This window comes from Thunnus albacares, chromosome 3, assembly GCF_914725855.1.
Source record: "Thunnus albacares chromosome 3, fThuAlb1.1, whole genome shotgun sequence".
In the NCBI taxonomy this organism is placed as follows: Eukaryota; Metazoa; Chordata; class Actinopteri; order Scombriformes; family Scombridae; genus Thunnus; species Thunnus albacares.
The window spans coordinates 17,311,772-17,334,865 of record NC_058108.1 but is presented as its reverse complement, the minus strand read 5'-3'; the positions used below and the strand labels follow the sequence as shown (position 1 = coordinate 17,334,865).

General features: G+C 38.4%; 1 protein-coding gene across 2 annotated transcripts; it reads left to right on the top strand.

The window, feature by feature from the left end:
- The first annotated feature begins 8,409 nt into the window (after nucleotides 1-8,409).
- On the top strand, nucleotides 8,410-22,073 carry LOC122979343 (glutathione S-transferase theta-4-like). 2 transcript variants are annotated; one of them, XM_044346703.1, is made up of 5 exons: nucleotides 8,410-8,557; nucleotides 14,278-14,365; nucleotides 17,072-17,222; nucleotides 18,676-18,852; nucleotides 18,985-20,126. In XM_044346703.1, the coding sequence occupies exons 1-5, from the start codon at nucleotides 8,452-8,454 to the stop codon at nucleotides 18,988-18,990; spliced, it is 528 nt and encodes a 175-aa protein (XP_044202638.1). In that variant the 5' UTR covers nucleotides 8,410-8,451; the 3' UTR covers nucleotides 18,991-20,126. The 2 variants fall into 2 exon arrangements, with proteins under 2 accessions (XP_044202638.1, XP_044202637.1); XM_044346702.1 differs by lacking the exon at nucleotides 18,985-20,126 and adding an exon at nucleotides 21,423-22,073 and having other exon boundaries at nucleotides 8,411-8,557.
- The last annotated feature ends 1,021 nt before the right edge of the window (nucleotides 22,074-23,094 follow it).

The following is a 23,094-nucleotide window of genomic DNA, read 5'->3' as shown; positions in this document are numbered from 1 at the left end:
GAAAGATGCTATATGGACACAAACCATGCTGTTAAATCAATGAATTTTATTTTATGAAAAAAAATTGACCCTGCGCAATTTTAAACAGCCCCCTCAGTCACTTTATCCTGGTTCCTGGCCTGATTGGTTGAAATAGTTACCTAAAAGTATGGTTGAAATAGTAAAAAGTAATAGATAAATTGTTAGGCTGCTAAACTGGTAACCTACCCGCCACCGGGTCTGTGCCATCTGCATTGGTGTCGGGCTCAAGTGGAGATGAGGGTGGAGCAGTTGAACAGGTGTTGCACGACTGTGGTTCTCTGCCTTAGCTTCATGCTGATGCTCAGCTGAACTAGCAGCTGCTGCCATGTTACTGTCCTTCTCCTCTTTGCTGTTAGCATCGTTCTGATATCCTTTTCCTTTTTTGTCATTCTCTTTGCTGCTCCACTGCTCCAACATTTGTTGGACCAATCATAATATTTTACTTATTTGCAAATAAACTAACTCTGCATTTATTGATTTGTATTTCAACACAAACACACTCAATTAATTTATTTGATATTCAAAAATCCAGGTATCGGCCCAATTGGCCTGGTGGATAATCCTTGCCTGACCCAAAGATATTCAGTTTACTGTCATAGAGGACTAATGAAACCAGAAAATAATCACATTTGAATGCTGCAATCAGAGAATTTGGACATTTTATTCTTAAAAAATTACTCAAAACAGTTAATTGATTATCCAAATAGTTGGTAATTAATTTTAAAGTTGGCAACTATCAATTAATTGACTAATTGTATTTTGAATATACATATATATATATTATATTAAAGCTACATTTACAATAAAGTGCAATCTATTGTAGAGAAAACACTGTCCATGTTTTAAACGGTGGTAATACTGTATGTCAGTACAGTGTCGTCATTTTAAGAAAGTGTAATATTACAAGAAAAGGTTATATGTAAATAAAGTCGTAGTTCAAGCAAAAAATCCTTCTAGACATTTTTGTTTCTTGACAGACCATATGTGGTGTACAGTTGGTATTTTGACTTGCAGAAGACTTGTATCACAGGCTCCGCAGGTGCTGGTTTGCCAAGACAGGTTAGTGCCTTTTGAGTTAACACTAGCATGGCTGTAGACTCTAATTGGGGATTCAAATGGAAACAGCCCTGCATTAAAACAACGGGGGACTGTGGTGGTGGGGGTTGTTTAAGGTACCAGTGAGGCAATGAAACATGATTCAGGAAGTCCAGTTGGAGTAACAGATGAATGTATTCCAAAACACTACACAATGGTTTGTGATGCTCAAGAGATGGGATTTTACAACTGTGGAAAGTTATCACTGAGGCAACTAATTAATCTCTCGTCACTAGGTAAACAGTAGCAATGCATCGTCACATCACAAAGTAATCCACCAACGATGTGAGCTTGCATCTACAGTATGTTATGGCACCTTGCTAGATGACGTCACATTGTAGCTAAAGCTAACTAAGCACTAACACGGACTAAGCAATCAACAATCTAATAGGAAGACACCTGGGAAGGTGCATGGCAAGAAATATGTTGATTAGGCTCAAACAGGCACATTTGCCACATACTCATCAATAGAGAATAAAATTAAGTTATTATTTGGTGCCAAGAACTGATGCAAACTTGGGAGAAATCTTCATTTACAATACATTTCCAAAAATATTTAAAGTGAATAGGAAATCAGTTTGTACAGGGACCCCCAACAGCCTTTTGGAGAAGGTTCTGCACCCCAGTCCACCTCAATGCCCTGTACCATGCCAGAGAAAATGTAAAGAATGACATTTTCACACAGCTCAAATACAAAGCCTTCTCCTCCAAGCACTCAGACTGCCCCAGTGGAGTGATGTTAAAGGACAGAAGACCTCCTGGCTAATCCTGCCACTCCCTGAGAGCAGCACAGACAGGAAGATGATGTACACACAGTCATTGTCCCATTGATCAGATAGAGTACCATTCTCAGCAAATGCTCTCAAGGACCTCAGCAGAGCTTCACAGACCTTCCTCACCAACCTGTGCAGCAGCCTAGATGATCGGACCCCAGCCATATATCTCTGGCTGGTGTTTTCATGAGGTGTCCCAGTTTGGGGGCGTTAAGACTGACATTAGCTCTGTGTGAAAAAACGCAGCCCTCTTATTCAGTTGAATGGGGTTAGTGTGTTGATGCAGCATGCATACCATGGCAGAGGGCTTGGCAAAACACCACAGCAGTCATTAAACAAAAAAGTTAAACCAGGCTTAACAGTTGTTGAGCGCATATTCATGGTGGATTACTTTGTAACGTGAACACTGCATTCTGTTTGCAATTATTTTGAAATTATCATGGCAGATAAAACAGTTACCAGAGTTGTAAAATACTGTCTGAGTATCACAAACTGCTGTGTGGTGTTTTGGAGTCTGATAACCCTTAAAAACATTCATCTGTGGCTCCAACTGACTTCCTGGATTTGTATTTCATGTCTCACTGGTACCCATCAATGCAGCCCCTTTCATTGTTTTAATGCAGGGCTGTGTTCGGTCTAAACGCTGCCTTAGACACAGCCAGCTGTCTACAAGCTGGACTCCAGACTGAGAGAGGACAGACGGTCCATTTTTATAATGCTGTTAAACATGACAGAGAGAGTGAGAGATACAGGCAGACAGATTTTAGACAGACTGTATTTTGGGGATTTAAGGAGCCACAATAAGAACAGCCTCACAAATAAAAAACATAATGAAAACACCCTTGAGTAATCAGACAATAACAATAAGAGGCATGTTTTAAAAAATGTCCTTTAGATAAGACATCTCTCATTTAAACAGGGCTGAAAATAAGACCACAGAGCACCATTGTTGAATAACTTGGATTGATCTTTACAGTAAAAGAATTCACAGCAATGGCCCCATGTATGATCCTCCACTGAAGATCCCCTGTTCTTTTGTTTAGTGGAGGTTTGTAGAGGAACCTCCATGCTGGTTCCTCCACAGCCAGCTTTTCCTCCACACTGTGTTAGCCCTGCTGTTCAGCTGAAGTTTATGCAGCTCTTTAATGCAGTAGGTATACACAATTTTCCCCTTGAGTGTGTACATATGGAATCAGTTGTTCAAGTCTTTAAAAACATTTTAAAATGTAGTTCAGGGAAGGATCCCCCTAATCAGGCCTCTCCACACTGCTGCAGTATTCAGGCATTGTCATAATCCTTTCAGAGAGAGAGAGAGACAGATAACTTGGCATTGTAAATATCATTACATAGAAAAACAGTTCTACATTTGGAAGAAGTACAACGAACAAACGAAAAACCTGAGAACTTCAAACTTCCATCAGAGTACAATTAGTTGGTCACGTGATGATGGCTGACTGAGATGTGTTTTCCTTAATCAATACAGAAGCTATCCTATCTTGAGAGAGCAATCAAACATAAGAGGGTTTCAATGCTGACTTTGCTCAACTGTGCTTTTTCTCTCTCATGTAATTTTTGCAGTGTGATGAAGTCACCTTTATGTATGGCTCGCTATTCTAACATGTTAATAATAACAAATGAGAGGCCCTTTTATTACCGATAATTTTGTAGCTGCAGAAGCTGTGTGTTGATCTAGGTGGCCAGAATAATAATATGCTTGTTATGTTGCGAGGGGGGAATGGGATATGGAAGTGTTTTTTGTTTTTTTCCCGAGGCGATTGCTCCTTTTAGCAGCATGTGCTCCTACAGCACTATTCATTGGGTAGCTCTTTGTTTAAATTTAAATTTTAGTTTTCCATAGCCTTTTATGCTCTATTGCTATTTTCATATTTGCATTGTTTTTTGGGCATGAAGATGTTTTTTCCAGCACAGTTCATCTGCCAAATTATAGTGAACTGCACTTTCTTTTTCTAATGGGTTGTTTTTCTTTTTGAAATGGATAATTTTAAGTTGTACTCTATATCATAAGTAACACAAAAATCATCACACTGAATGTCTAAGGTATTATTCACATGGTGAAGAGATGTAAAATACTTTCCATGCTTAAAAAAGATAAGGTGCAAGTAGCACTGTTACAAGAAAGACTCACCTCACTGATCTTGAACACTTAAAATTAAAACAAGACTGGGTTGGCCAGATTTATTAATCCTCATTCATCTCAAAAATGCTTATGCCCCATATACTTTTGAAAGCTTATTTTACTCCAAGTTATTGGCTGTTATCTCTTCAATTTGCCCACCTTATGTAGTACTTGCAGGGGAGAGTCATCAATCCACAAGAAAAAAACTTTACATTGTCCTCTCTTCCTCATCACTTTCTCCCACGAATTGCTCATATTTTTGTCTCAAGATTAATTCAAATTTTCACTCTAGCCCTTGCATGCACGAATTATGACAACGTCAGTCAGGATTTTTTTTCCCCAAGTGTTTTTATTCTCCTTTAGGCATGAATTTGCATGCTGTCCATGTAAGTTTTGCACTCAGGTGGACAGCATGCGTTTGAGTTTTCGACTTAAGAAATATGTATTTAACTAACCAATGAATACAATGACATATTATGTGAGAACTATAAAATAATATATATTTTTTTAATGCTGTCAAACTAATGTTTTAACATATTTTAACATATTCTAATACTGTTCAATGCAATGCAAAAACATTGAACCTTGCTCCTGACTCCTCAGCCTCTCCCCTCTCTCTTACTGCATTTATTAGTACATGAGCTACAGATAACTTCAAATGCTGAAGATCCTTCTTTTCTAATCCAGACATTCTGCTGACGTGCCAGGCATTCCCTCAGCATCCTCAGCCCCCTCAGCATCCTCAGCATCCTTAGCTCCCCCGGGATCGTCAGCCCCCTCAAAACTGCAAGTTACATTCTAATAACATAAATCAATTGATTTACAGCCAAAAAAGTTACTGCAGATGACGTATTTTTGAGAACAACAAAGTTGCAGTCATAGTATAAATTGTAGTTGAAATATAGCCAGCCATGCATGATGTTCAGCTTAGTGGAAAGATGATTAATCGTCATTTTCTCCCAACATAAAATCAATACTTGGAAATTTTAACAATTGTATTACCCCTTAGTTGTTACTTGATGTTACAAAATTATATTTACCTTCAAGGGTCTCCTACCACAGAAGGATTGGCAAGATATTCCTGAGCTGCTGAGTGTTTCCGGCCGTCTATCAGTCATCTTGGTTTTGGAAATTTGTGTTGCACTTACAAAGGCTGGCCAGTGGATGGCAGTGTATGGAATATTGCACTAGCGTCCATTTTGGTGGCTGATGTGTAATTATACCATGAAAACCCATGCATATATAGGAAAATGGCTTTTGAATAGCTGTCCACTGTAGTGACCACTATGCATGAAAGGGCTAGGACTGTTAATATCTCACTTCATTAAGATTAAATATTTTTTATCGTGAGACAGTAACCATGTAGATTCCAAATATGTGGTCAGTTTATCCAAATAACACCTGTTTGTTAATCTGCTGCTATGTTTTCAGAGATGTGAGGAGCCGCTGGTTGGATGAACGCAGCTGGTCATCTCAGCTGCTAACAGCTCATGATCTGATGAACTGATCTGTATGTGTAAATGTATTATCTAACTAGTGATGTAAAGAAAAGATTTTATAGAGACAAAATAATTATGCTTGATAAATAAACTTGATGGTTCACTGTGTGTGTGTGGGGCAAGCATTAAGCTGTGAGTGCCAGTATACCCTTGGTGCCGACATGGATTTTCTTGCCCTGACCTGCTGCTATTCTGGCTAAAAATCATAGCTAAAAATACCGAAAATGAATGCTTCTGGTTCACCTTTTGATAATAAAGATAAAAAAATTAAAATTAAAAATTTAAAAGTGCCCTAATTTTGCATTTTGTAGTAGGCCTAATGGAAACTGTATTTTTCATGTTTGACTCACTATAAGAAAATCCATAATGAGGAGACAACACAAAATTCTATTTTCAGGAAAAAATTAAAGGAAAACGGCTCTATTTCTGTTTTGAAAATGTTGGTTTTTTTAATTATCCTAAAATGCTATTTTTGTCTATATGCTAAAATTCTACTGAAATGCTCCCAAAGTAAACAAACAATGTCATGAAATTCAATTTGCATCTTGGATTTACATGCAGTTGGTTTCCACTGAAAGATGACAACAAGTCTAGTGGTCTGATGTCTGCATCATCTTTTACACTGATCATTTCATACTTGTCATTCTGCTCCACCACATATGAATACAGGTGATCATCAAAGTGTTTCACAGTTAAAATTTTAAGAAAAATGACTACCTCTTTCTTTTCACAATTGGGAAGCAGGTGTACTCCACCCGTGTCTCCAAGGAAATGCTCTCCTCTTACGTTTACAGTCACAGTTTAAAGCAAGTACCCAATCAGTTCTACGTCTGACCAGCACACAGAGTGAACCACATGAATTGTACTGCAAGTGCCAATATCATACCCAAGTGATTTCAAATTTTCAATGAACAGATAACTTTTTTCCAAAGATCCAACCATGACTGGAAAGGCATTTGGGATAGTTATTTTTTGTCAGTGGACCATTAAATTTCCAACTGAACATACTTTGAATTTGATTCTTATAAACTAAAGTCATAGAAATATTTATGAAATTACACACGAACATGCCTTTTTGGGCTTACACAGAAATTTCACACACCATAACTTAAAAGTGGGCCAAACTCTATCATCATGTGCCAATAGTGAGTCATAAAATAATGCTTTATGAGCAGCCAGTCTGGATAAAGACTCTTGAACAAATTATGGTGATCTATAACAAACTGCTTTAAAAAGACAGAAAGTCCACTGTTGTATGTTCTATGAGAGAGAGTGGCTGCAGAGATGGGCTCCTGAATATGTCTATACAATACATCTCAAACTTGGACCTAAAAAGGGGGACATTTTGCAAAATAACCTTCAAAACAATCTTCAGAAAAGAAGAGGTAACAACATTAATCAGCAAGAACAGAAGAGGAAATATGCAATTGCTTCATATTGATTCAGTGCTTCAAAAAGCTTTCTTTTCCCCATCACTACTGTGGATCCTGCATTAACAAGTATTTTGTTTGTTACTACAACATAGGAATGGGTGATACCAAAATTTTATCAATAATGAAACTTTCTTAAATGGGTATGTGATTTCTTAAAATAATAGTTTTAGGAGAAAAAAAAAAGATCATTACACCTGAAGGCAAATCACATGACACAAACCAGCCATCGATAACAAAATCATTACTAAAGCAAATATGAGTACAGTTAAATAAAAATGTTTGTGCTCATGAGTGTAGAAAAATAGATATTATTATTAAATACAAATAGTCCAGTATTTTACAGAAAAACTGATTAAATAATAATGGAATAAATAAATTATTATATTTGAATAAATTAAATTAAGATATTAACAACATAAAATGTGCACATTTGCACTTTCTTAAAGATTTCTTAATCCTCTTAAACAGGCAACTTCCACTCTACATATTCAACTATTTAGGCTTCCTGAGAGCAATGTTCAGAAAAAAATCACCCTATTAATTTTTTTGCATTCTGACATTTCTTCAGGAATGAAATTGGACTTGGAACTAGCGATTGAGATCATAAACTCATTAGGAAAGTGTTTAATGGGATCATAAATCAAGTGAGAAGCAGGGTCATTTTCTCATAGACTCCAATACAATCAGACTTCTTTTTGCAGCCAGTGGAGTCGCCCCCTGCTGGCCATTAGAAAGAATGCAGGTTTAAGGCACGTTCGCATTGGCTTCACTTTTCAAACTGGGAACTATCCGCTTGGAAAATATTAACTATAAATAGCCTACGTGTGCTCTAGTGTTTATATAGTGCGGGAGGGGTCATGCTTGTCACCCCTGAGCATCATCGAGCCACCATTTCAGGCCAAATAATTCTGAACACAGAAATAGTGACAGTTTAATGCTCTAACTGCACAATTCAGTACTACATAGTTCACAGTCTTTTCACATGTTTTCAGCAATTATTTTCTTACATGTATAGTGTGTTTAAAAAGAAATCTCTTTGCCTTTAATAGTATCATATCAGATTATTGCACAGTGCCGGAAGCAGCAGAGAGTACAGAGATGAAGCAAGAGCATACACTCCTTACCTACTTTCACTGAAATCCCTCTGTAACAGTTCTTCAATTTATCTCGACTGAATGCTCAAATTACTTTAATAGCAGCTATACATCTACGAACTGTTACTATTTGGTACAGTGAAGAATATCCATGTATCCAGTATCACGTTTCAACTTTATAGAAATCCAGATGAAAAATCCCCTATGAGAAAATACAGACCAGCTGAGGTTCCTTGGACAGACGGGGCTTGTTTCCCACAGTTGACCTATCGTGAACCGGACATGAACTATCTTAAAATAAAGTGTCTTTGGCGTCTCGAGCAAAACAAGCAAACAGCTTACTTTTTAAAAAGCGCCATCAAGAAGTCACTGAGTAGAAAGCCGTGTTGCAGAACAAGAATGGAGCTGTACTTGGATCTTTTCTCTCAGCCCTGCCGCTCAGTTTATATGTTCGCCAAGAAGAACAACATTCCGTTTGAGTTCAAACAGCTATCTCTGCTGGACGGTGAGTTCACGTTCACACACAGCGACACACTTAGAATCCGTTTCCAATTCACAGACAGTAGTTTGCAGCCATGACACTGTAAATTCAGAGCTGGATAAAACATGTAGAATTTGATGTTGACTTCCATCTGCTATTCATATTCACGTAACATGTATAATAGATTAAAGACGGGCTATGTAAAGTCCAGCTGAAACCAGAAAGTTCGGGGTAACATGAGCCACTTTTTACATTTGATGATTTTACTATAAAATGAAAGTGTATTTGTTTCAAATAATAGTTACTATATATACCTCAGGTTGTTGTGTACCCATGGAAATTAAAACAAGTTATCTAATTATTATGGTCTTAGAACAATGCCATCAAAAAAAGTTAGTCCTATGGCACAACTATGGCTAAATAGTGTTACCATTAAATACTGATATAAAAATTACACAAAATCAAACAAATTTGAGATAATTTTGAACTTTATTAATGCCATCAATTTAACAAAGGCAAAAACTCATACTTTTCAGTGAAATGATATGTTTGTGCCCTGTTGTTCAACATGTTACCTAAACACTTTCAGTCAAGATTAAACTGTGATCTTTGAGTGTTACTACTAGCTACAGAAAGAATGTGTGTGTAAATGTGCTTTTGTTTAAACAGATAGGTGACAAATTAAAGGAAAACCTGGTCCAGGTTTGAATGCTGGACCCCCACAGTGAGGGGATCTGAGGGCTCTGTTATGCTGTGGGGGGCATTTTGCTGGCATGGTTTGGGTCCACTTGTCCCCTTAGAGGGAAGGGTCACTGCTTATCAATACAAAGTAGTTGTGAGTGATCACCTTTATCCTATGATGAAATATTTCTATCCTGATGGGAGTTGTTTCTCCCAGAATGACTGTTGTGAAAATTTAAGATGAATCCACAGAGAGCAAGTTGTCTTTCAGAGTTTTATTGCAATATCCAGAATACATATTTGCAAGTCCAGATCTCCCAGTTTGTTAGGCTGAAGAGATATTGAATGAAGTTCAGTGTTGGTATTTGCATATACAGCCACATGCATCACAATCATCCCATATTCATCACCCTAACAGTTATTTTTAATTAATTCACCGTATCTCTAGGGAGTTTCTTTCGGTCTCTGCTGAGAATTAAGAGTTGAAGGCCAAATCCTTATCTGCCTTTCCTCCCTGGACATTCCCTCTAAAGTTACAGTGACCGAGTCCCACGCCTCACCTTTGGACCTAGGAACATTTTTATATGGGAAGCGGAGATTATAAAGTCTTACAATGAGCTTTTGACTATAAGGCAGTGTGACATAATCTTAAGACAATAACATAAGTATATGTTTCCATTTCAATGACAATGCCCCAGTTCACAGGGCACGAGGGGTCACTGAATGGTTTGATGAGTATGAAAATTATGTGAATCATATGCTATGACTTTCACAGTCACCAGATCTCAACCTATGTGAACACCGATGGGAGATTTTGAGCTGACGTGTTAGACAGCGCTCTCCACCACCATCTTCAAAACACCAAATGAGGGAATATCTTTTGGATGAATGGTGTTCATCCCTCCAGAAGAGTTGAGAGACTCTAGAATCAATGCCAAGGAGCATGGAAGCTGTTCTGGTGGCCCAAGGACAGGTTCACAATTTCTCAAGTCTTTCTTAAAATAACAGTCAGGTGTCCATATGAACAGTGAAAGAGGTTTTCCTCACTGTAATCATTCCTCGTGGTCATAATGGCTATTAAGAGATCCCTTTCAAATGTGCTTTCAATGTAAGTGATGGAGTCCACAGTGTGTCCACACAGCCATTTTGTGCAAAATACATTTAAAAGTTGATGTGAAGCTTCCATTAGGCTTCAGCAGTCTGAGTTAGTCATATCAAGTGGATATCTGCCACATTTACAGTATTTTTAGCATCGAATTCCCTCTTTGTGTTTCCTCGGACAGTATTTCCCTGTTGAGCTGTGGTGGAACTTTGGCAGTAAAAAGACTATTGTTGAAAGATATCTACTTGATTTGATTCATTTGGACGCTGAAGCTTCATATTAGCTCCAGATAAACTTTTAGATACATTTTTGCACAGGAGGACTGTGGATTTTGTCCCCCATCACTTACATTGTAAGTGCATTATGAAGGGATCTTCTAATGGTCAATATGAACAGGAGGAATGATTACAGCAAGAAAAACATGTTTCACTGTTCATTTGGGCTCCTGACTGTTGTTTGAAGACTTGACTTGAAAAATTTTGAACCTGTCCTTTTAATACTTCCTCAGTCAAAAGAAACATTCAACAAAAGAAAGTTTTGTCTTTAGTTGAACTGCTCACATCTCATGCCCACAGTTACCTTTGATGATGGGTCATCAAAGGTAACTGTGGGCTCACTTAAAGCTCACTTAAATTTAAGGGCAGGAACTGCTGCCTTAACTTACCTTGAGAAATATTTAAGAAAAACATGTTTTTCTACAAAAGTCTTTTTTTTTGCAACAAAAGAACATTATGCAAAAGCAGCTGTAGAAGAACCCTGCCTAAATGAAAAGAAAATCTAAATTTGGCAACATTTTATATGCAGCCCTATCACACAGGAGTTTCTCTTGTATTGAAGCTATATGAAGAACAGCATGTAGGGTCTAATGAGCAATAATATGAGCTATTCACCTTATATAGCCCTTCCCATTTTTTCTCTTCCAGTTCGAACATATGATTTCTGTTTTAAACACTGGCAGAAAGAGGAAGTGTAAACAGTGATAAACAACAAAGATAATTTGCAATATATGGTGACAAAATTTGTTTACATCTATAAGCAGTTAGTTTGCAGTAAATTAGCTGACATGGATAACATGGTTAACACATGGGAGCATACTTTTTTCTATGCTGCAATGGTCTGATGGTGTCAATATTGGGTATTAATGAGAAAGAAATTCACTGGTATATATTGTATTGTGTGTATATATATACAGATTCCCACCAGACCTAGACAAAGCTTTACAGAACTCTCCCTTTCACATGATATCCATATGACTTTGTCCTGCTGATACCCGCGAGACCCTGCCGTCTAACATATAACCATACATGGTACACAATGCAAGGTACAGATTTTTCTATCAAGCTGTCACTTTCTTAATGATAGTAGCCTAATCAGTTGCACAGGTTTGGGGTACATTGCTCCAGCCATACAGAAATAGGCTAATAGGAGATGTCACAGAAAGTAGCTATAAGTATAATCATATCACTAGGATCCAAAGTTTATTATTAGGATATTCAGATGTCCACCTTTTTTAAACTGAAAGTGTTAGAATTGCTGTATATTGATTCAACCACTCCATTGCTGCTTGAAATACATATCTTTATATAGTTGTCTCTGTCTCAGAACCAGAATGCTGTGTCTCAGGGAGTGCACCCCTGGAGAGTTGAAAGGAATTAACAAGTAATTTAACTATTTCATCTGCATTCATGTGTGAATGCTGACATCATCAGTTTAAAGAAAAATCAACACATACCAGTGTCCTAGTTTTGGTGTTGGTAGTGGCAAAATAACTATGGAAAAGGTGAAAAAATGGCACCCTAGAGAAAGATGTAATACCCGTATCAATATTCAAGCCTATTGCTTTTGACCACCACCTTAAGGTTGGTATGAGCATTACATCTTTCTCTATGGTGCTGTTTTTGAGTGTGCAGTATTTTCTCCTTTTTCTTTAGTTATTTTACCACTACTAGCACCAAACTAGGACACTGGTGTGTATTGATTTTCCTTTCAATTGATAACTCGAGCATTCACACATGAATGAAGATCACATTAATAGGGCTGTAGTCTGCTGGTCGACTGGTCGATTAGTTGGTCTATATGCTCTCATCCGACTAAATTCTGTTTGGTCGAATAATCTCCGTGTTATTTTCATAAGGAGAAAAGTGCTATATCAATAGCTTTCTAGGAGTAATCCATTATTTCCTGCAGCGGGAGGGACAGACTAACAAATTACCTGTGAAAACGGGTGTATTCAAAACACCCCGTTGTTTTCACAACTTTGAACTTGCCCAACCTAATGGAGACTGCTCGGTCTAACTGTACTCAACGTTTACTGAACTTTAGCTGAATCTGTGTTCCTCCCCGATGACACAGCGAGAACCCCTGCCAGCCCCCCCAAAATATTTTTTAATATTTAATAGCGTTTGAGAGTCTCTGTGCAGCGCTGTTCCGGTACGTGAGTCAACCTCTGTCTGGCGTATCTCCGTTAAGGAGTATGTTTGCGTAGCGAGTGGGAAAGAGCGAGGGGCAGAGAAGTGACGGTGGATGCCAGCGGGGCAGAGGAAAAGGTTAGTAGTAAGTTGTCAATCTGGCAGTAGATGTACAGTACAGACTACAGTGTGTCGGTTAATAAATGCTAAAAAGTCACGTCTGTTGTTTCCCCAAATGCTGGAAAAGTAAAGGGAGTTAGCTCCAAAGTTAGCAACAATGGGTTAGCATAACCTGAAGACACAAAACAGAGAAATACAGAACTGAGAAATGTGTGGCTGCCGAGTTTACTGTGCACTCTGTCCCGTTAATTGTCTGATTTTTATCAGTTTATATTTATAAGGTGTTCAGCCACTGAATAAAAGGCAGTGAGCGACAAGCCAGTATGGAGCAGAGCTTCGGTCCCAAGCAGAGTCTTGTGGAGAGGTTTGGTACACTGTGTTCCCTGGTCAGCAGTGGTAAGCAAAGGCATCGGGGGGAGACTTGAGCTGTAGCTATGGTCGCCAAGTGTGTAGTCCTCCCACTGGGTCCCAAAGTCTCTCTGGGAGTTTGGCACATTTGGTTGATCCATGGCCTCATGCTCCATGCTGGGTATTGCACTGTTACCTAGTGAAATAGTAAATTGCATTTCTTGAACAATATGTAGCCTGTAAACAAATATAATAATTTCCCCACTGTAGACTACTGTAAATGAGACATTTTCATTAACTATCAAATTATCCACAATAATGGCAAATGATCTGATCTGTACTTTGCCAGATTACGTGGTCATTATTAGCCTATATTTAGCCATACGGACAGCCATAGATATGCAATGTGTCTCAGAAGTACGTATACATTAGAAGGTATATGTTAATTCCTGGTGTTAAACATTTCATAAGTAGGTAGGTAGTGAATGTTTAAACTGAATGAGGAATTAATTTGGTAACAAACTTTACATGATACAGCCTTTGTTTTTTGACATTATTGTTGTTATTGTTACAAATTGTACACATACTTTTTAACAAACCAGTACAAATGCAAAGCTGATAATTGATAATTTTACATACCTGACTGCCTGACGTGGTTTCTTCAACAGAGCTTCAGGGAGGGATGCTCTTTTGTTGGCTTTTTATCCACAAAGTAGAAGGAACACACAAAAGGGTTTGGTTGGGTTTTTCAGGTTCACACCATTCAACCAGAGTCTTAGAGCTTCATCTTCCCTCTGAGGTGGGTGCAGGTCATATGGGACCCACTGGTATTACACTGAGACTGAAGTTGAGGTCAATGTTCAAAACATTCCTGTTGTAAAGATTCCCGTTGTTTCTTCCAATTAGTATGGCACCCTCTTACTGGCACCTTCTTATAATACTTGTCATTTTTCAATCAATAACGTTATTGTTGTTGTCAGCTAGCTATAATTGATAACTAGCTAACACAATCGGAAGTGCTCCACTGACACCTGGATTACCATGGTAAATAGTAAAATTTTATTGTTTGTGTGTGTTGGTTTCAGGTGAGCAGTATGGGGAAGAGTTTGGAAAGATCAGCTTGATAAGAAAAGTCCCTGCTCTTCGAGATGGAGACTTCTGCCTGGCTGAAAGGTGATTATTGAAATACAAATGCTCTTCCACATAAATCATGAGGGCACTTTTCACATGGAGCAGGTCTAGACCATAAACCCCCCCCTTTAACGGGAAGAAACCTCAAGCAGAACCCGGCTCTAGGTGGGCGGCCATTTGCTTTGACTAGTTGGGTTGAGAGAGAGAGAAGAGGGTGGGGGCGTGGGGACACAGAAGCAGAGCAGCAACAACAACAACAATAGATACATGACTAGAAGCAACAAATAGCAACAACAGCAGGAACAGCTGGTGAAGGACAGAGGAAGGACGTCAACACGTCAGCATGGTTTATGGGGTTTCCTGCGGATGAGAAAGCACAAAGAACTCTGGGGAAGAAGTCAAGTTAGTAACATGCATTAATGGTAAAAGAATACATACGAATGGAGAAGAGGAGAGAGGAGCTCAGTGCACAATTGGAAGTCCTCTGGCAGTCTAGGCCTATAGCAGCATAACTAAGGGCTGGTTCAAGGTGAGCTTGGTCGGCCCTAACTATAAGCTTTATCAAAACGGAAAGTTTTAAGCCTACTCTTACGGACCGAATCTGGAAGATGGTTTCACAAGAGAGGAGCCTGATAGCTGAAGGCTCTGCCTCCCATTCTACTTTTGGCAACTGTAGGAACCACTAGTAAACCTGCATTCTGGGAGCTAGTGCTCTAGTGGGGTAATAGGGTACTATGAGCTCTTTAAGATATAATGGTGCCTGACCGTTAAGGGCTTTGTATGTGAGGAGAAGGATTTTAAATTCATTTCTGGATTTTACTGGAAGCCAATGCAGCGAAGCTAAGATGGGGGAAATTATCTCTTTTTCTAGTTTTAGTCGGTACATGTGCAGCTGCATTCTGGCCCAGCTGGAGAGTCTTTAGAGACTTGTTAGGGCAGCCTGATAATAATGAGTTGCAATAATCCAGCCTAGAAGTAACAAATGCTTGGACTATATTTTCTGCATCTTGTTGAGGCTGGATGTGCCTGATTTTTGCAATATTACGTAAGTGAAAAAAGGCAGTCCTTGAAATTTGTTTTATGTGGGACTTAAAGGACATACCCTGATCAAAAAGAACTCCCTGATTCCTTACAGTGGTGCTAGAGTCCAGGGTAGTGCCATCGAGATTAGCTAAATCATTAGATAAGGTGTTCTAAGGTGTTTAGGGCCAAGCATAATAACTTCAGTTTTGTCTGAGTTTAGTAGCAGAACATTGCAGGTCATGCAGGTCTTTATGTCCTTAAGGCATGCTTGGAGTCTATTTAACTGATTGGTTTCATCTGGCCTCATTGATAAATATATTTGGGTATCATCTGCATAGCAATGAAACTTTATAGAGTGTTTCCGAATAAAATATACCTAAAGGAAGCATATACAAGGTGAATAGTATTGGTCCAAGAACAAAATCTTGTGGAACTCTGTGTCTAACTTTTGCTTTCATGGAGGATTCATCATTAACATGAACAAACTGAAATTGATCTGATAAATAGGACTTAATACAGCTTAATGCAGGTCCTTTAATGCCAATTAAATGTTCTAGTCTCTGTAATAGGATTTGATGATCAATTGTGTCAAATGCAACAGATCTAACAAGAGAAGTACAGAAGATCTAACAAGACAAGTACAGAGACAAGTCATTTGTCTGATGTAGTCAGGAGGTCATTTGTGATCTTCACCAGTTTGTCTCTATGCTATGATGCACTCTAAACCCTGACTGAAAATCTTCGAATAAACTATCGTTATCTAGAAAGTCACACAACTGATTGGCGACTGCTCTCTCAAGGGTCTTAGAGAGAAAGGGAAGGTTAGATATGGGTCTATAGTTGGCTAAGATGCCTGAATCAAGAGTAGGTTTCTTAAGAAGAGGTTTAATTACAGCTACTAAAGGACTGTGGTGCATAGCCTGTTACTAAAGACAGATTGATCATATTTAGTAAGGAAGTGCTAATTAAGGGTAAGACATCCTTAAGCAGCCTAGTTGGAATGGGGTCTAAGAGACAGGTTGAAGGTTTGGATGTAGAAATAGTTGAAGTTAGTTCAGGAAAGTCAATTGGAGAAAAACAGTCCAAATGTATGTCAGGTTCTTGAGTTTGTGGATACATCAGTGCCTGTTGAGGGCAGAGACTGTTGAATTTTGTCTCTAGTTGTTAGAATTTTATCATTAAAAAGCTCATGAAGTCACTACCATGGATTAATAGAGTTATGACTCTTTGTCAGCTTGGCCAAAGTGCTGAAAAGAAACCTAGAGCTATTTTTATTCTCCTCAATTAATGATGAGCAATAGGTGGCTCTGGTATTACAGAGGGCCTTCCTATATGTTTTAAGACTATCTTAAATGTTAAAAGAGATTCTTCTAGTTCGGTGGAACATCAAATCCTTTCAAATTTTTGTGATATTTGCTTTAATTTGCGGGTTTATGAGTTAAACCATGGAGCTAACCTCTTGTTTTATCATTTTCCTTTTCAAGGGGGCGATGGAGTCAAGTGTTATTTGCAATGAGCCTGCAGCACTATCAACAAGATTATCAATTTGGGAGGGACTAAAATTAGCATAGGAGTCCTCTGAAGTATTGAGACATGGCACTGAATTCAGCAATGATGGAATTGCTTCCTTAAATTTAGCTACAGCACTATCAGATAGGCATCTAGTGAAGACATTTTTGTCTAATGGCGTGTTTGTGATGTGATGTGTGATGTTTGTCTCTGCAGCATTGCCATCCTGCTGTATCTGGCAGAGAAGTTTAAGACTCCAGACTTCTGGTACCCAGACGACCTCCAGCAGCGTGCTCGCATCAATGAGTACCTGTCATGGCAGCATATGGCCATCCGTATGCATGGATCCAAGATATTCTGGCTTCGGGTATGTTCACTAACGCCTGTAATCATCTCCTGCATGATAACGTTTTGACTTTTCTCCAAACTAAAGGACTAAGGGGTGAAGTGAGCAAAAAGGAAAATACCAGTCCAGTGTTGTAAGTTAGAGACAGTGATCCAGGCTTCCTGCTTCTTTCTATTGTTCCTGCTGGTGTGTGCAGTTAGAAAGGTCAGGGCTTGTTTTGCACCTTTTACTGCTACTGAGCCCAATACAGTGAGAGAGATAACACATCAGTGTTAACATCAAGCTTGAAACTGGTTTTGAAGAAGTTGCATCCTGTTTCATTTTCATTTCATATCAGTGCTGCATCCATTGCACTCTGATTTCTGTAGATCAACCAAACATAAAGGAAGGAGATTATTCCCGCAGATGCACATCAACATAAGAGATTTACATGAAACATAGAGAACCCTGGTTATTCACATAAAATATAGCCTAACATTACTCAGGATTCTGACCATCTGTTTCTATACAGAGTCACATCACTTAGACAGAACACAAAGAGTCAATACAGTCCATTCTTTGCATTACAAGTGTTAGTCAAACTGTCAAACTCATTTTACATAATTTAAACAAGTGGTTTGCCACCTTTTTGGCTTGTTGCCTGTTAAAATTCAATCATGAATGTATATTAAAGGTTTTCCTCGCTGTAATAATTTCTCCTGCAATACTGGCTATTAAAAGATCCCCTTCAAATGTGCTTTCAATGTAAGTGGTGAAGGCCTGTGTCCACACAGTCATTTTGTGCATTTAAAAGTTTATCTGAAGCTTTTATGAGGCTATGAGTTACTCATTCCAAGTGGATATCTGCCACATTTAGTGTCTTTTTAGCATCAAATTCCCTCTTTGTGTTTCCTTGGACAGTGTTTCCCTGTTGAGCTGCGGTGGAAGTATAGTAACAAAAAGAGGGACTTTGGCACTAAAAAGACTGTAACGTTGAAAGATATCTACTTGATTTGACTCATTTGGACGTTGAAGCTTCATATTAGCTTCAGATAAACTATATAACAGATAAATGCATTTTTGCACAGAAGGAGGACTGTGGATTTTGTCCCCCATCACTTACATCATAAATGCATTATGAAGGGATCTTCTAATGGTCAGTATGAACAGGGGGAATGATTACAACAAGAAAAACATGTTTCACTGTTCATTTGGGTACTCGACGGCTGTTTTAAGACAGACTTGAAATTGTGAACCCGTCCTTTAATGCCTATATTTATTGGCAACTGATTTAACATGTAATTATGTATTTTACAGCAAAACTACTTTGTCTTGTTCGGCAATAGGTAGAGGGGAGAAAGAGGGAGAGGAAACTTCTTTTGAGTTGGAAAACAACAACTGCAATACAGTCAACATCATGTTGACTGTGTTGATCATGTGTAATTTCATCTGCTCTCCCCGAGGATGAAACATTGTTTTTATGTTTGGGCTGTAGCTTTTGATTCCCAAGGTTCTGGGTGTGGATGTCCCCCAGGACAAGCTGGATGCAGCATTGGAGGATCTGAACAGCTCTCTGAAACTCATCGAAGAGAAGTTCATCCAGGATAGGCCCTTCATTGCAGGAGAGCATGTCTCATTGGCCGACCTGGTTGCCATTGTGGAGGTTATGCAGGTGAGTGTAGTAAAATGGTCCACATTGATAAACCAGTGTGCGTGCATGTTAGCCCAGTGCAAGAGATATCATGAAAATGTCATCATGTTTCAGACTGAATGTGGTTTTCCTACTTTCTATTTGTTTCACTAGATTTAAAACTAGTTTGGGACAGGTTGTCTTGTTGTGTCTGAGTTTCTATACTAGTGGCAATCTGAGATTCTGTACTGACACCAAAAGAATATGGCTTCCAATATTGTACTTTGAGGAATATAAACATCATTTTCATAAACAAAAGGAGCTAACTTTCTCAAAGGGGCAATAGAAAGATACGAGCAGCCGTAAAATAAAATTTGTTTTACTGTCAACGTTTGAAACTAAAGCTGCATTCATTGCTGTTTGGCCACTTGGAGGCAGTAGAAGAACGCTGATGAGAGCAGTGAGACTGGTTGTTTATATCAAAATAATGGTTAGTGTAGCTTTAAAGATATACTATTCAGGATTTTCCTAAAAAACAGTGTGAGCATGGCATTAGTTCAGGCAAGCCACAAAGTCAAGCTCAACTCACAAACTCAACTACATCAGCTAGCATCTGATCTCAAGCCAGCCTACGTTAGCTGATGGCTCAGCTGATACCTTCTATGCATTCAATTTGCAAATCTCATACAGGTTGCCTTATTCATAGCTGCATCAGCCTGCCTACCCTTGCTGCTTCATCCACATGTCGCTTGCAACCCATTTCCACCCCAGTTCCTCCTTACTTGCTATTTCTCACTTAAACAATGTCATTCTGTTGTCATTGTTGCCTGCTGTTCTGTACTTGGGGTCTTTGCTGGTGCGCTGGTGCCTTGGGCTTTCTATATAGGCACATGGAAGGGTAGGGAGGTCCCAGAACAGAGCCATACTGCAAAATATAACCACTGCAAATGGCAATAAAAATTTTCTTTTTGACTAAAGTGGTCTTGACTGAAATGCTGTAGTTCTTGTGTAAAAAATGAATATCTGACTGTGATAAATTTTGACTGGGTCTTTTGAAGTAATCCTGCCAGCAAGCAGGTTAGGTTCACAGAGTAAGTTGCCGTGGCAACTGACCCAGAGTTTAAGTTTTAGTGTAGAGTGTAGAGTGTAAATTTTCTGGAACAGAAAACCTACAGTTTCCCTCATCTCAGGGTGAACAAGCTTTGAGAGTTTTCACCAAACCTGCTTTCTGGAGTACACTCCAGAAATGTTGTTGTGTTTTGTACCTCAGGGTCACTGTATGTTTGAGTGTGGTTAAAGTTACATTACAAAAAAAGAGTAATAAAGTACCTTGCTAACACTGTTATATAGTTCTCAGGGCCCTGTTCTTCAAAGGAGGCGTAACTAATCCAGGCTAAAATAATCCTGTTAATTCTCATCCAGGTAATTTGGTTCTTTGAATGCAGTTTGAGGATTGATTTGTTAATCCTGGGTGAAGTCATCATAAATAACAAAGACGAAATGAGTAGAGAGTTGAAACCATGATCAGCATTCATATGATTGGCTGAGTGCTGGTCGTGTGATTGCTGTTACATGAGGTAGATGTGTTGGGAATCCCCCCCAGCATGCACTGGGGCAATAGCTTCATGGATCTAAGTCTTATTTTATGTGTTCCTGCATTGTTATACATTGTATCCCACATTGTGTCCACACTTTGATCACTGTTAAACAATCAGATATTACCAGTGAATGTGGTCAGACTGCCAGTGATGACAAATATAAGTCTGCTGTGAAAGAGAAAACTTATTAATAACTTTCTTAACAGTCAGCATCAATTGCATAAACATGTTTCAGTAAAGTGAGTACTGCAGTTAATCACTGAATAAGTTTCAGTGTTTCAAATATCAAATTAAATGTCATATGTTCTGGCTCCACTGGTCCTCTAACAAATCATATTTTGAATGATGTCTTTCTGCTCAGAGTATACTTAACTGAATTTCAATTGGCTCTTTTTAGTGTACAAACTGTCATTTAGTTGTACATTTTATCATGTATAAGTATAGCTAAATCTTCATTCTAAAAATTAACACCAACAGATCATAATGATTTGTCAATAACCTGCATGTTCTCATCAAAAATCCTAATTATATCAACATAATTTCATTATAAATCTAAGAAAGTGAGATATTTGTATCAAAAAATGAGTTCATGTTTTGAGTTCACCCTAAAACATCTTGGTCATGATCCAGTTTACTATCAATAAGCTGCACTCTAGCAGGTTTGGATTTAAGAACTTCAACATCATCAACATTCTAATCTGTATAACCTGATTATCCATCTATGGAGAACAGAGCCCAGTTCTTAAAGTCCACATGGACATGACAACATTTCAATCACTGTGGGTTTTCTTCAGGTCTAAAGTTACATTATCGACACTTTCATGGCCTTGTGTAATGAACAGATACCAGTGGCTGCTTGGAAGGTACAAAAACAGACTCAGAAATCAAAAACACTACAGTATTGTATTCTAGTGTTCATAGGAGAAAATATGGACAGTCACAGTGGATGGGCGAAGAGGTCTACATATACAGGCTTTCTCTGTGTGTGTTTGTGTGTGTGTGTGTCACTGACAGCCTGTGGGCTCCAGCCTGGACGTGTTTGAGGGGAGGCCCAGGCTAAGCGCATGGCGGGACAGAGTCCAGGAAGCCATTGGAAAGGAGCTGTTTGACGATGCCCACCAGGCCATCCTGGGCGCTCAGGAGAGTGTGAAACAGATGAGCACCAGCAAGATTCACCTTTTCAAACCCAAGATCCAGAAGTTATTCATGTGAAGAGGAGAACTGCTTCTGTCCTTGTCATGTCAATACAGATAACTCAAAAAGCATGATGTTTCTCTGTTACTGGATAGTATACGGTATGCATTCCAAGCTTCTATTATGAACCCCCACTGTTTTAATGTAAAGAATAAGCACTAGGACATTGCACATTAATGACAGCATGTGATGTGTGGCACTGAGCCATTGAGGCAGTCAGACACAGTTCTGTTGTGTAACGCAGAGGAATGTGGAATGTGACATGTGAGATAAGTGCTCCTCTGGGAGCTGCAGCATTTCTATGTCAACAAACAGTCCTGGAGAAATGTCCTTAATGCTACACTAAGGCCACAGTATATGAAGTTCCATGTGATGAGACATTGTAACACTCTCACAAGCCTTAATAAATAGCTTAATAAACTCTGATTATTCAGTTGAGAACAACAGAAGTTGTTCACACTGTGAAAATGATCTGTTTTATTGTTTGGTTCTTCCAGTGGTGATGTATGTGATGTAGAATCGTTGGCAGTTTTCAGTACTTGTTCAAACTGAATTCAGACAGCAGCACCCATGAAAATTGCAGCCAACAGTATAATTAGCAGATGAACAACATTTCTGTACAGGATCATTGGGATCAATAGTTGGACTTATTTCTTTTACTCATTTTTACAACATTGAGAAACTGTAGAATAACAACAGTAGGAAAGTTTAGCTTTTTGTAGTGGTGGAAAGTAACTAAGTACATAAACTCGGTTTAAATGCAATTTGAACATGAAATTATTATTATTATTATTACAATTAACAATGTAATTCTTTGAATGTAGAAAAGCATATGTGTTACTGTATGAGACCTATTTTCTCCCTCAATGTGTAAAGAGTTCATTAAGCAGCCAATGACTTTCCAGGAGATGAAAAACAAGACAATTGAAGATCTTGTATCATTTGCTCAGCAGCCTGCATTCAAGTGTGTTCAGGTAGGTTATGGTTAATGTAATAATGTAATTAATAATGTAGGCTATTTATAAATTCAGGGTGTTTTTTTGTTTTTGTTTGTTTGTTTAGTAATTCATAACTTATCACATGAAACATGATTCAGAAATATGTTTTTTTTCTCTTTTGCCTGTATACTGGATTAAAGAAAAGATACTTTTAGTTTTACCTGGGCTAAGAAAGATTTTCTAATTTTGCAAAATCCATTTGTTTGCAGTGACCTAATGGTTAGTGAGGCATTCAATTCAACTGCAATATTTATAGTTGGGATGTCAAATGTACTTAAAAGTTTATCAACTTGTTATTCCTACTGAGGGAGCATATAAGGAGGTCAAAAGATGAGGCTTAAATGGACATTGTTGCAGCTAAACAGCTCCATTGTCCTCTTGTTGATAGTCAATCTGGGGCAATAGGAATCTATTAATTTGATGTAACACAAAATATATTTCAATTTCCCTGCTTTCTGCTGAAAATCAATTGGAGGAATGAATTTGACCTTCTA